This window comes from Liolophura sinensis, chromosome 12 (genome assembly GCF_032854445.1).
Source record: "Liolophura sinensis isolate JHLJ2023 chromosome 12, CUHK_Ljap_v2, whole genome shotgun sequence".
NCBI classification, from domain to species: domain Eukaryota; kingdom Metazoa; phylum Mollusca; class Polyplacophora; order Chitonida; family Chitonidae; genus Liolophura; species Liolophura sinensis.
Window position 1 is genome coordinate 27,405,650 of NC_088306.1, and position 14,659 is coordinate 27,420,308.

The 14,659-nt window shown below is 39.1% G+C and overlaps 1 protein-coding gene across 1 annotated transcript; it reads left to right on the forward strand.

Annotated features, from left to right (window-relative positions):
- Positions 1-2,960: 2,960 nt before the first annotated feature.
- LOC135479841 (cytosolic phospholipase A2-like) lies at positions 2,961-13,639 on the forward strand. Its single transcript, XM_064759745.1, has 13 exons — positions 2,961-2,990; positions 4,092-4,129; positions 4,444-4,576; positions 5,340-5,476; positions 6,775-6,997; positions 8,548-8,662; positions 8,962-9,099; positions 10,015-10,107; positions 10,649-10,835; positions 11,171-11,318; positions 11,988-12,161; positions 12,657-12,843; positions 13,434-13,639. Exons 3-13 carry the CDS (start codon positions 4,532-4,534, stop codon positions 13,637-13,639), a joined length of 1,653 nt encoding a protein of 550 aa, XP_064615815.1. The 5' UTR covers positions 2,961-2,990; positions 4,092-4,129; positions 4,444-4,531.
- Positions 13,640-14,659: the final 1,020 nt, after the last annotated feature.

Genomic DNA, 14,659 nt, shown 5'->3' on the forward strand with positions numbered 1-14,659 from the left:
ATGTCACGCCTGGTGTTCATAGAGTGAGTGAGTGATTGGGGTTTAACGTCGTACTCAACAATTTTTCAGTCATATGACGACGAGGGAATCCTTAGGGTGCATGTACGTGTAATGCGCCTCCCTGTTGCAGGACGGATTTCCACCGCTCTTTTATTTAGTGTTGCTTCACTAAGACGACTTACCGAAGGCAAGTAAGCCGACCCGCCCGAGCCATTATACTGATACGGGTCAACCAGTCGTTGCACTATCCCCTTCATGCTGAACGTCAAGCGAGGAAGTTACAACTTCCTCTTGTAAAGTCTTAGGTGTGACTCGATCAAGGATTGATCCTAGATCTACCGGTCCCGAGGTGTTCATAGAATGCTGTGCGAGAGGGTATAGCGGCACTGGCAGTATATAACTGGTGTTGAATGTCATGCCTGGTGTCTATAAAATGCTGTGTGAGAGGGTATAGCGACACTGGCAATGTGGCGTCTTGTACAAGGTGATGGTATATAACTGGTGTGGAACGTCACCTCAGGTGTCCACAGAATGCTGTGTGAAAGGGTTTAGCGACGCGGGCAAGGTGATGTCTTGTATGCATTGAGTGTACATACCTGGTGTGGAATGTCACGTCAGGTGGGCTTCTGAGTGAGATTACATTGCTGGTTTTAGTCTGTAAAGATATGCATATGTTTTGTGTTCGCCTTTTTAGGTTGATCATCGTCCATGCCTGCTGCTGTATGTCAACATTGTGAGAGGAAGAAACGTCACCAAAGGATGGGGTGATTTGGGTGAGTATAAGTACATGGGATATAGATAAATATAAGGATGTGAGGATATGGGTGAGTATAAGTATATGGGATATAGATAAATATAAAGATGTGGTGATATGGGTGAGTATAAGTATATGGGATATAGATAAATATAAGGATGTAGGGATGTGGGTGAGTATAAGTATATGGGATATACATGTAGATAAATATAAAGATATGGGGATGTGGGTGAGTATAAGTATATGGGAAATATATAAATATAAGGATGTGGGGATATGGGTGAGTATAAGTATATGGGATATAGATAAATACAAAGATGTGGGGATATGGGTGAGTATAAGTAAATGGGATATAGATAAATATAAGGGCTAGGGATATCGGTGAGTATAAGTATATGGGATATAGATAAATATAAGGACTAGGGATATGGGAGAGTATAAGTATATGGGATATAGATAAATATAAAGATGTGGGGATATGGGTGAGTATAAGTATATGGGATATAGATAAATATAAGGATGTGGGGATATGGGTGAGTATAAGTATATGGGATATAGATAAATATAAGGATGTAGGGATGTGGGTGAGTATAAGTATATGGGATATAGATAAATATAAGGATGTGGGGATATGGGTGAGTATAAGTATATGGGATATAGATAAATATAAGGATGTGGGGATATGGGTGAGTATAAGTATATGGGATATAGATAAATATAAAGATGTGGGGATATGGGTGAGTATAAGTATATGGGATATAGATAAATATAAGGATGTAGGGATGTGGGTGAGTATAAGTATATGGGATATAGATAAATATAAGGATGTGGGGATATGGGTGAGTATAAGTATATGGATATAGATAAATATAAAGATGTTGAGATGTGGGTGGATGTAGTGATGTGGGTATATAGGTAAGTATAAAGATGTGGGGATATGGGTAAATATAAAGATGTGGGGACAGATGTAAGTATAAGTATGACGTTATGGACGAGTATAGTTATAGGGACATGGGTGAGTATAAGTGTGGTGGACATGGGTGAGTATAAGTGTGGTGGATATAGGTAAATATTAGTCTGAGGGTATAGGTAAGCCCAGTTAGCTATTTACTTGTCATTTGACATGATACTCTCGAAGTTTTCACTTATAGATGACGGTCATTTAAATGGGTGAAAGAGTACATGAGATAAAATGTTTTGCGCGAAATCTAGATATTCGGTGTCCAAGGCCGGGATTGAACTCGTGCCTCACAACCTATATACATGGTGCTAAATTGTATGAAATACATCACGATACATATTAATAGCAGAAGTACATATCTCTGACTTGTATATCCGTATCGACAGTAGACACCCCCGACCCTTATGTGGAGCTCAAAATGCGATATACCCCAGACGGAAAGAGGAGAACCGCTACTCAAAATAACTCACCAAATCCCCAATGGAACGAGACATTCCGGTACCTTCTTGACCCAGAAAAGAAAAACATACTGCGTAAGTAATCTACATGATGACTGGAAATAATTACATCGCGTCTTACCAAATACCTACAAAATAATTACATCGCGTCTTACCAAATATCTACAAAATAATTACATCGCGTCTTACCAAATACCTACAAAATAATTACATCGCGTCTTACCTAATATCTACAAAATAATTACATCACGTCTTACCAAATACCTACAAAATAATTACATCGCGTCTTACCAAATACCTACAAAATAATTACATCGCGTCTTACCAAATATCTACAAAAGTTTCCAGCATGTAATTAACCATTTCATTAAGCAGATATTAGTGCCTTTTAAAACACTTTAAAATACATTATAAAAAAAAGTGGTGTGTTAAAATATAACACTCTCAAAATCACCTGTTGAAATATATAGCAAAATAGTGAGAGCTGATATTCTGAAGTTTGTTCAAAAGCAAAGAGATTGTAAAAGGAAAATGCTCCTCAAATAAGTGCATAGTCGATCCGTGATATCGCATATCACATCAAATTTGCCACTAACATATGTACATGAAAATATTAACAATTGTGTTATTTTTCCATTCGGTTATGTTTTCTTTCAGAATTCTGAACTGAAGCAAAACCAAAGTTTTTATTTATTTTTCAGACATATGTCTTAAGGATGACAATTATACTATTGATGAGTTATTAGGAAAGCATCGGATCAATATCGCTGAGATTGAAATGGACAAGTGGACAAAGAAAACAATTACACTCAACAAGGTTTGATGTGGCTCACAGAAAATCTCACCATCTGATATAATTTTACTCTCTTAAAGCAAAAATGTTAAAACACCGGCAATTTCTGAGTGTTAAAATATGTTAAATGGTGTAAAAAGATATGGCAGCATCTTAAAATGTCACCTCACATAATGATTGATTCCAGATAGTGTCATAAGTTAGTCTATGTTAGATTATTTTTGTCTTTTTGTAATGCCAAAAACAACACATCAGATCGTTTTTCTAATCATTTTCTTAAGTTTTGAATTTCTAAAACTTTAATGAAGTTTCTCCTTAGACTATAAATGCCTTCTCTCCTCCACCAGTTCCTAAATGTTAAATTTGTAGAAAACATTTCAGTTTTAAGCGAGTATGTATATGATTGTATGATATTTCTCGTTGAAAGCTTATCTCTCCTTTCTACATACAAACAAAGGATTACAGAGTGTGTATGTGTGTATGGGCACATTCTGTTACGGACATGGGGCGATTTGGTTAATCCATTTGATTAGTGTTTTATGCAGAAGACTATTTAACGAGGGGTTTTCAGATATATAGGAGTGAAAGGAATTTAGCAGAACAATGACGAAACCGCCATCATTAGCCATTTATGCATAACTTTCTGACTTAAGTCTGTTGTTTTAACACAGGACTGTAGGGGCTTTACATGTATCATGTTGAATAAATGATTGATACATGAACAGTTGCAATCAAACCACAGCTGAGAAATACACCTAACAATAAGTGGTATGCATGGCATGGTACACGATTTGGATACTCATCAAAAATATACGCACATGGATTAGTACTTCCGTCTTTCTGACGTCTCAGTTGCGGTGAATATCAAGTCTGTTGACGGCTTCCTTTTACATGTATATACTTTCTTAGTTCTTTCATATTTGGTGATTTGTGTTGAACGCTGCTTAAGGAAATTGTCTGTAAGATTATTGACCTATAAGATTATGTAAATTGTTTATAATGGTTGACGATTGGTTTACGACTGTCTGTTAAGACACCCAGATTTACATATAGTTAAACAACGTCAAAATGTCTATCCCATGGGGTGTGCCATGACATATCCAATGCTATTTTATTTGATTACAGGTTTCCGAAATTGATATTGAGCTAAAGAAGGAAATTGAGTAGGTATTTTATGTGGCCTAGTTGCCAAACCTTTGGATATATACTTGGTTTCACACTGTCATGTATAAATATAAACTTGGAATACAATCTAAAAGACATGCAGCATAAAAACCGACCACAGAAATCAAGGATTTGAATGCAGTTAAAAGTGAAGTAAATAAATAAATCTTCTTTCGGATATAGTTTTCAGCTATAGTAATCTGTTTGTATAGAAACTAACTTTTCATCTTAAGAAACACATCAACTATTCCTAGAAAAAGATATCAGTACGTGTAGAAAAGGTTACAGTGCCCACATATCGTCTATCGAACAGTCCGGACCCGACACTACGCTACAGCCTTGACCTTTGTGAAGAGGAGAAGGACTTTCTGGCTGCCCGAAAGTTGAAGAATCTGGCTGCAATGAGTCGCATGCTGGGAGAGAACGGACCGAAAAGCACTGACGAGGTTCGTTCAACTTCTCCAGTCGATATTTCCGCCTGTGTTGTGTTTGGTGATGCTTGCTTTTGGTGAAGGTCTCTAATGTCCAAGGCTTTGTTATATTTGGGACGTCGTTCCAAATAATACAAGACAACACATGAAGAGTATCTTTTGGCGAAAAACACATAAGTTTAAACCGCATGCATACATACATCCGTCACTTGCAAGAGAGAACTTTTCAAGTTAAGGTGATGTGCGAGGAAGGATAGACTGAAAAAAGACAAAACACTGTAATTAGCGTACGTCTTGACTGTAAGTCTCGAATAAAACGAGATGCAGCGACGACACCGTAATAGTTGCCAAATGGTTACACGTAACCGGTGAATTGCGACTTCATGTCAACTTGTCAGTAGGGATTTTATTCTATAACTATTCATGTTCATTCTCTAAATGAAACAATGTCTACACCTCTTAGCACCGTAGTTTCAGCAGAACACGTCACTGGTACAGGATTACTCAAATTGTGTGTTATCATCACATTTTATCAATAATAGCATGAAAATAATGCAAATGGACCAAGTCTGGAGGATGCTTAGTTTATTAGTAGAACTTGGGTATACCAATGGATGTTGGTATACGACACAAGAACATCCCGGAGAATCTGTTACAGATATGGCATGTCCGAAAAAAATTTTGATACGACTATAACTGATGTCACCAGAAACAGTGAAACGGAACAGAAAAGTGAAAGCTAAAGAAATCAATCCATGAATAAAGCACTGTATTCCAGGTGCCGACTGTAGCCGTGCTGGGGTCAGGTGGGGGTTTCCGGGCTATGGTGGCTTATAGCGGTGTCTTCAAAGCTCTGAAAGAAACAGGTGTGCTGGACTGTACGTCATATACCGCTGGACTTTCTGGATCAGCCTGGTAAGACATAAGTGGTTGTAAACTAGGCGCTTGTCTGTATGTCTTTCTATCTATCTGCTGCAAATTTACGGAAAAATTTATGCACGCATTTGGATGTCATTTTCACACGATTTGGCCTTGAGCCAAGCAGCGGTTCTTTACGTTTCGGGGTTGATTCTGATCTGGAACTGGATACAGGAATTGTTGAAGCAATTGATTATTCTGCATTTCCAAATATGGCAGAAATGCATATTTTTACTTTATTTTGTAATAATGCCTTATCGTCCGTTACTTTTGAATCACAATCTGATCGGTTAGGGTCTGTAACGCTCGTCATTTTCAAACTGTATCTAATACCGCTTAACCTGGGGTTAGGGGCCGTAAAGGTAGCCATGCCCATTGCATCGGCATGATGCCTTTATGAACAGTTGCAATGAAAGCGCGACTGAGATACTTGTTTAATTGTTATTTGACATGGAACTCATTCACGGACTACGAATTTGAACTTTGATATGGAATTCATGCCTGGAATATTCATTGTCTGCCCGGCATCATTGAAAACTGATGACCGCTTCTCTCTTGTGTGTTACCGGCTTTATTTCTTATTTGTATAATTTCTTACATACCTTTGTCTTTGGGAGTTGGTGTTAAACGTTGATTTGGAAATGGATCTTGCGATTATCGACTTGGAACGCCTTTTACGGACTACGAATGATATATGAATGTCGGACTTGACGCTTATATTTATAGGCTATTGCCCCTTTGTTGGAACTGATCATTACAGTCTAGTGGGACAGCTTAGAAATGGACTAATTTGTACATTTAGCGCGCTTGAAAAGCCTTGGTTTATAGTATATGAAGAATTGAAGCCCATTGAAGCGAGCCTCAACTTTCCTTTCCCATGTTCATTTTGAACCCTACACATATTTGGGCGATGCAATGAGTACCACATCGAACTGCATCTGGGCTAAAATGAATTGTCATCATTCGGCTCTCCGGACATTTGACTGCGGAATTCGTGACGTCACCGAGATATGTGTAAAATTCAAATAGGACATGGCAACCGAAAATTTGTTTTCGCTCGATTTTGTTGATTAGCTGTGTAGGGACGGAAAAGTAGAAGAGGACGAAAAGACAAGGATTATTAGAAGGCTAATGAGACAGAGCTGATAATTAGTCAACCGAACGTATAACTGAGAAATTTGCATGGTCACTTGATTCACATTAAAAATGACAAAATGTTGGTGTTTCTGTCCTAACTCGCGTGCTAAACAGTAGGACTGATTTTGTGTCATAAACGTTCATAAATTTCGTCGCAGGTTTCTCTCCAGTCTGTGCTCTCACCCGAAATGGCCGCAAATGACGATGGAGGAATTTCAAGAGGAGCTGAAGAACAACATCGATTCGAGTTTGCTGAAGCTGTTGGGAATATCCGAAGTTAGCCGATACATCAGCTGTGTGATGGACAAGTGGAACAATGGACAGCCAATCAGCTTCACGGATTTCTTTGGCCACCTAGTGGGAGAAACGCTGCTCAAAGATGTAAGTCGAATAACTTGTATGTGTATTAAGAGCAATGGGGGATCTTTTCCTGCTAATACTGAAAGAATCGTTATTCCCTTACAGTAAATGTGTAATGCGTTGCCAGTTTGCTAACAAAACATCCTCGTAATGAGAGGAGTGAACATCTGACTGAACAGCATAGGTTCGATTTACATGACAGTTTGCTTACAAAATGTCGTCGTGATGACAGGAGTGAACAACTGGCTGAACAGCATAGGTCCGATTTACATGACAGTTTGCTAACAAAATGAACAACTGGCTGAACAGCATAGGTTCGATTTACATGACAGTTTGCTAACAAAACGTCGTCGTGATGAGAGGAGTGAACAACTGGCTGAACAGCATAGGTTCGATTTACATGACAGTTTGCTAACAAAATGAAAAACTGGCTGAACAGCATAGGTTCGATTTGCATGACAGTTTGCTAACAAAACGTCGTCGTGATGAGAGGAGTGAACAACTGGCTGAACAGCATAGGTTCGATTTACATGACAGTTCGCTAACAAAATGAGCAACTGGCTGAACAGCATAGGTTCGATTTACATGACAGTTTGCTAACAAAATGAAAAACTGGCTGAACAGCATAGGTTCGATTTGCATGACAGTTTGCTAACAAAACGTCGTCGTGATGAGAGGAGTGAACAACTGGCTGAACAGCATAGGTTCGATTTACATGACAGTTCGCTAACAAAATGAGCAACTGGCTGAACAGCATAGGTTCGATTTACATGACAGTTTGCTAACAAAACGTCGTCGTGATGAGAGGAGTGAACAACTGGCTGAACAGCATAGGTTCGATTTACATGACAACTTTATGTGGGAAAGACTTACACATTGGACAAATTTACATTAGGCTGACTTAAGTAAATATTGCATGCATCATTCGGCACTTGTAAAAACGCAGTTTGTCCTTTTGTTATTCGATCAGTCCTTTCTCAGATGCTCGTTATGGAAAGCTGGTTCGTCAATGAATTGAGGTCACTTTACCACGTGACAGCAATCTAATCTTCGAAATTCCAGATTATTAGTTTTGTGAAAAATAAAGTTCAAGTCTCTATAATTTCAGTACAGATTTTTTGAATTTTTCAAACCATTCCCCCGAAGAAGTGAGAAGGTGGGTCGTCGGGACGTTTGTGTGACTTTCAGCATGAGTAGCGGCCTCGTTAACTCAAATGGTTGAAGGCTATGGACTATCAGGTTATTTATCAGTAAGGTCATGCTTTCGAATCCAACCCTCATTTTTTGCCGTCAGCGGCTTTAAGTCAGGAGATTTTATCAGATACCTGTCGATGTGCGGTGATTTACTCCAGATTCAATGGGTTTCCCGTAACCTTGCGGTCGTGAAATGTGGAAAATGCTGGCATACGTCGTTAAGCAACAATCAAATAAATACATATGAGTAGGCCTGGTATTATTACGGGGCATGACTAAGATGGTATGTTATAAAAGTATGTGTTAGTATGAAGTCATGCACTATCAGAAAATTTCACCTCGACCAATTTGCTGAAATTTTGCTAATTTATTCTCAGAGACTTGGCAGTAAACTTACTGACCAGCAGGTCAAACTGGCCGACGGAAGTATCCCGATGCCGCTATACACATGCGTGCACGTGAAGAATGCCGTATCAGCGAAAAGCTTCCAAGGTAAGAATAAGGAAATCATGCTAGCTGGTGATTATTGGCAAGTTATATACCATGGTACACGATCTGGTTTAGCTCGACCTTCATCATAGCTGCAAACCTCATACAGTAATTACATCAGTCATATTCATCATCATCATCACCACCACCACCACCACCACCACCATCGTCGTCGTCGTCGTCGTCATCATCATCATCATCGTGATCCTTTTCATCGATACCACTTAAGTTGAGTTTTAATAATGGCTGCTCACAAAGTAAGAGCTGTATTTATTGATAAAAGGAACATTTCATTGATTCAGAATGGATCGAATTCAGCCCTTACGAGATAGGAATGGCAAAGTTCGGTTCGTACATGAAAAGCCGATATTTCGGTAGTAAGTTCTTCATGGGGAAGTTGGCGAAGAAGTATGACGAACCCCCACTTCATTATCTACAAGGTATGCTTCTGTTTATTTCTGTCAGCAACAGAGAGGTACGTGGCCAACTGCTTATAGCATTTGTCACACTCGCTATTGAGGTCTTGGTTAGAGGGCCTTCGTGACAATATTCTCAGGAAATATTATTTACCACTGGGATAAAGCCCAATATAAAAATGAATATATCTGTGAGCCAAGAAAGCCCATTGGCGCTAGGTAAATCCTTTTCTGCCTGCGTCGTGGATCGTGGTTTTTGTTTTGCATAGGTATTTTTTTTTTACCTCTTTGTACCGTAGCGAAATTAATTTGCTTATAACAAATTTAAATCTGATAGTTATATATGCGTCTTTTAATTTGTTATATGAAGTAATTACAAGGTAAGTTCAAAATTACAAATAGCGTTATTGCAATATATGGTGTAAGAAGGACGCTAGACTGTTGGGTTCTTTCCTGCAAATTTGGAACCTTCCCACCAACGATTTAAGGTGTCCTGTTGTGACTGTGTAAACCAGACCGATTTTATCATTCCCAAATTAAGTATTTAAAAGATAGTTCTGTGCAACAAAGAGATAACTCAAAATGCTTTTCTTTGGCTTTCTCTCGGGCTTATCACTCGTTTTTCAATTAATCATCTCAAATCATATATTGTGATTACGAATCAGTGTATTAATTTTTATGCCAAAGTTTTCGACATCAGTTGCAAATATGGGTTCGTTGCGCTTGCTGTTATGATCAACCTTTACTCGTGTAACACCTCAAGTTCGGACACAGTTTTCGCTTCTTTGTTTGTTGGCGATCATAATGTAGCATTCACAGTTCTAACAGCCATTGTTTCTTTTCCTTTCACAGTTGAATTTTCTAAACTTTACAATCAAATAAATAAAGTATACTTTTCTGTAAAGTACCTTACAGCATATTTTCAATCTTTTGTCGCAGGTATTTGGGGCAGCGCTTTCTGCATCATGTTTAATCGACTGTTTGATGACAACCGTAATATGGACCCAGTGGAGATGGTCAGAGAGGAAATGGGTAAGTTCATTTTCTTGGAAAAAAATCTTGGAACGTAGAAGGGATCCCCCAAAACTACATGAATAAAGCCAAATGGCCATTGCAAATGCGCCAGACACCGCCTGAGACCGCTGCACTGTTTCTCTTTACACAAAATCGTTCTAATTTTCTTGTGTTGATCGTTGTTTTGGAAATTGGTGTTACAATTATTGGCCTTGAACATCCATTATTGTATGGTATAGGGATGTGTGTTTCGACTTCTAGACCCAAATTAATTCACTTTGGTGTGTGGTGTGGTGTTCTTTCCTCCATTGCGATGGGTTTTTAAAATTTTTTTTTATGGCATACTGGTATGGGGCGAAATCCTGCCATACATTAATTAAGTGTTCCTTAGTTTTGAAACACCATAGGACTGAAAAGCATTTCTGGAGCATTTTTTTTTTGTTCCCTTACATGTGCGCTAGACAGGCTAATTTGTCTTACAAAACGGCCGCCACGGGAAATTTATTAACTTCGCTCGGCTATCAGTGAAAGAATCTTACGGGCGATATTGTGGTTACAGAAAAGGAGTTGGAGAAAGAAGCTGCACTTAGCGACGGGAGTGGAGATGAGGCCGATGATGATGATGATGACATTGATGATGGTCCAAGCTCAGCGAAGACTGCGAAGCGTGGAAAGAAGAAGCAGAAGGATCCCGAGGAAGAAAATGGTGGATACTGGTCGGACTGGTTCAAAGATCTCGTCGATAGGTGAGAACAATAACAAGAAGAAGTACTACAACTGTGATTCATAATTTGATGAAGTGTCTTAAACTCTCTGCCAATCTTTAGTTCTGGATCGGTAACGTCTAATTTACTGCAATTAACGTCACTGCATATATTTTTACTCATAATTCTGCTTTACGCCATGGTACTAGGGAGAGTCTAATTTGCTTCTATTTAAGCATTTACATAAACAGTTAGATTAAAACCCTAAATTGACAAGAGGCTGTATATTTCACGGGTTACTTGTGATTATTTGCTTACATGACAATATGTGTATCACACTGTCGTCGATATCGAGACATTAAGTGATTTATTTTCAGCAATAAGTACAAGCTCCTGAGCACGCGCACAGGTCGCGCAGGCGTGATACACAACTTCCTGAGAGGGATTGCCTTAAAAGAGGAAGACGAGGAAACAGAGAGTAATGACGATGAGGAGCCAGGTTCGTTGAATCTAACTGTAAAGAAAGTAATCTCTGTCTGTCTTTGGCCTATTCTTCGGTTTTTGTCCACAACCATTCATCCATTCGGTGCCTCAGAAGTATCCCACCAATGCTGTCGCTGTGAGTTCAAGTTCACCTTATGCAGGCTTCTTCTCCTACCGTTCGTGGGAAAGCCTTTCAGCAACCCTCTGAGGGTATTGAGTTTCCGCTGGACTCTGCTCAGTTTCCTCCCACCATAATGCTGGCCGCCATCGTATAAGTGAAATATTCTTTAGCATAACACCAAATAAATAAATAAATAAATAAATAAATAAATACTATCCTGTTCACATTTGCCTGGTGTATTGTTGCATGAAGACCTAAGAAATTACAGTGCCGAGTATCAAAAAATTTCGTTTGCAAATTAGGCAATGATTACAAATCTATGCAAGGGCGAGAGTCTACACAGTACGTATCTTCCTCACGTCTAGAAAAGGGCTTAGTAACAGCCAAACAGTTTCCACCTTTTCAGCCGGCACTGCCTTCGACATGCTGGGTTTTTACACAATGCTCACATCCCTCATGTCTAAAATATGTTTGAATGCGGGGTACATTTCCAGTGAAATAAATAATACAGTTTTCATCCAACTGTCCGATTTATCACTGGTAATTGACATGACTAACCAGAGACTTCTATCTTCTTAATTCCAGGCGAGACTAACGGTAACAAAAGGGTGTTTTCCACCCATATTAGGAAGCAGTTCGTAGTGGACGCAGGGCTGACGTTCAACTCCCCTTACCCTGTCGTGCTGAGGAAGGCCCGAGGGGTCGACCTCATCCTGTCGTTTGACTTCAGCGGTAGACCCAGCGATGATGCCCAGCCTCTCAAGGTACATATTACATAACCTGTAATGGAAGGCAGGCACTTATTGACCTATGGTGAAGCGCAAAAGAACCTTTACAGTATAATGGTCACATTTCCTGGATAGACTGTCGCCCAGTTTTATGACCTATAGTTGTCAACGGTTTACTCTCAAAAAATAATCTGTAGTTGTGGTGATACTAGAATGAGTTGAGTTATGGCACCAGATTGTTTTATTTCATATACTGCACATATTCTATTATGCAAGCTCTTAACGGCTCCTCGTCGTGATATGTCTGACAAAATGTTCATTTATTTGGTTATGTTTGACTGACAATCCCATTGGTAGCCGCTAGGTTTATGGGTGAAAGAAACCGTAACCCCAGAGTAAACCACTGCCCTTCACAGGTACCTGACAAAATTCCTTACTTAAAGCCGCAGACGGAGGTTGGAACAAAAAGTCATGTGTTGGTGCAAATTTTACTACAGTTTAATTAATCATTCAAATCAATCTAATTTAAAGGAGCTCAAGTTGGCGGAAAAATGGGCAAAACGCAACGGTATTCCTTTTCCGCCAATCAACAAAGGCGTCTATGAAGAAGAAGGAATGAAAGAGTTGTACATCTTCAGCGATCCTACCGACCCTAAATGTCCCGTCGTCCTTCACTTCACCCTGGTCAACCTGGACTTCCGGAAGTATAAGGCACCAGGTAAGATTTTCATCGACCGGTATGTAGATTGTAGTCCGATTCAAGCTGGAGTAAAGACACTACCGATTGTTCTTTGACATTATCATTTATTTATGTATTTATCCGGTGTTTAACACCGTACTCAAAGTTGTTTCGCTTATTTGACTTGGAGAAAGAATTCCTTGCTCTTTAGTTAACATGGAGCAAGTATATATGAGCTGTTGTTCGGTGCCTCACCACCTATAGATGGTCAGGTGTTTCCACCTATCACCATGCTGTCCGCCGTCGTATATGTGAAATATTCTTGAGTACGGTGTAAAACACCAATCAAATCAAATCGTACTACTGAGCAAAATGGAAAATCGCCATTGTTTTTTGCATACCGGTACGTATTTATTGTGTTATTTTTCATAATGTGGCGAAGAAAAAGTCAGAGCATTGCTACTTTTTCAAAGGGTTGCAGTACTTATATCTGTGCCTGTTTCCTGTGTCAGTTTCTTTATTGATTCGGAAGAAATCTTTTTTTATACTACGACTACGTTCATGCCATCTTTGTATTGTTTCGTGAATGTCTTCACCAAAGTATTTTTCGTTTATGCTTGGGCCACTAGGTGTCCCAAGGGAGACTACTGAAGAGAAAGAATTCGCGGAGTTCGCCGTCTTTGACGATCCTGAAGCCCCGTATTCCACGTTTAACTTCACCTACACCCACAAGGCGTTTGATCGGTTATCTCAGCTGATGGAATTCAATACACTCAACCACCTGAAGGAGATCAAAGAGGCCATTACAGAGGCTGTCCAGAGGAAACGAAAATAACTTTAAGGAATCGGGCGAATTAATCTTCTTCAAGCTTAAGACCTTATGAAACAGAGAACATTTGAGTGAATAACCTAAGAATCAACGTTAAATTGTTTAGATATATTAATAATGGGAAGCAATGCCGAGTGAAGGCTCATGGAAGAAGATACGTGTAGTAATGTCGTGCGATCTGGATGTTGTCTAAGGGAAGATATGTTTATATCACTGAGATCATACCCCTTATAGCGCATGTGCCGCTTTTAGCGCTTGCTTTACATCACTGCCACGACTAGACAGGCTTGACATTTGGAGCCTGTGTAAAGCACGTCCTCAAGTTTAGGTTTAATCCTACCACTGTTGTCCCTTGGCGGAACTACATGTATCTAATCAGCATTCATCCACAAGTTGTTCACTTGTAGGTTGGATTATGCTGTGCATACTTTAGGTATAAATTTCGTCCATGACTAACTTCTCCATTTTTCCTGATTCTGAGAGTTCACTGTTGACTTTAGACAGGTGTTTTGAGGTTTGCTTGGAACATGGGATGATACTGGAAAATTGTAAGTTTCAGCAGCGAAAATAATATTTTGTAACATTTATTTCCCTCTATAAATGCACTTTTGTGGGTGAAATTTGAGGTCATTTAGGCTATGTTCCACAGCTTTTCTTGTAGTGATACTCAACATGATTGTAGTCTCTAGTTTAGTTTTGTTTGTCATTGTTGTTTTACGGATCAGACATACTGTCAGTGTCTGACAATAAGCACAAAAAATACAAGACGAAATATACATGTTATGTGTCATTTAATTGTTGAACACCGACAGTTTGAGCCCGACTATGTATTAGAAAAAGTTGTTTTTATTACATTGCATTTATTGATGACCTGAATTAAGTGGGTCAGATTGTACCTAATAAATGCAAATCAATATAACGCATGAGTAGTGGCCTTTTTATCCGGTACATTAACTGTAGGGGATGGGTTTATTTTGTCTATAATGATTACGAATTAGTGATAAGAGATTTTGACTCAGAAAAAAA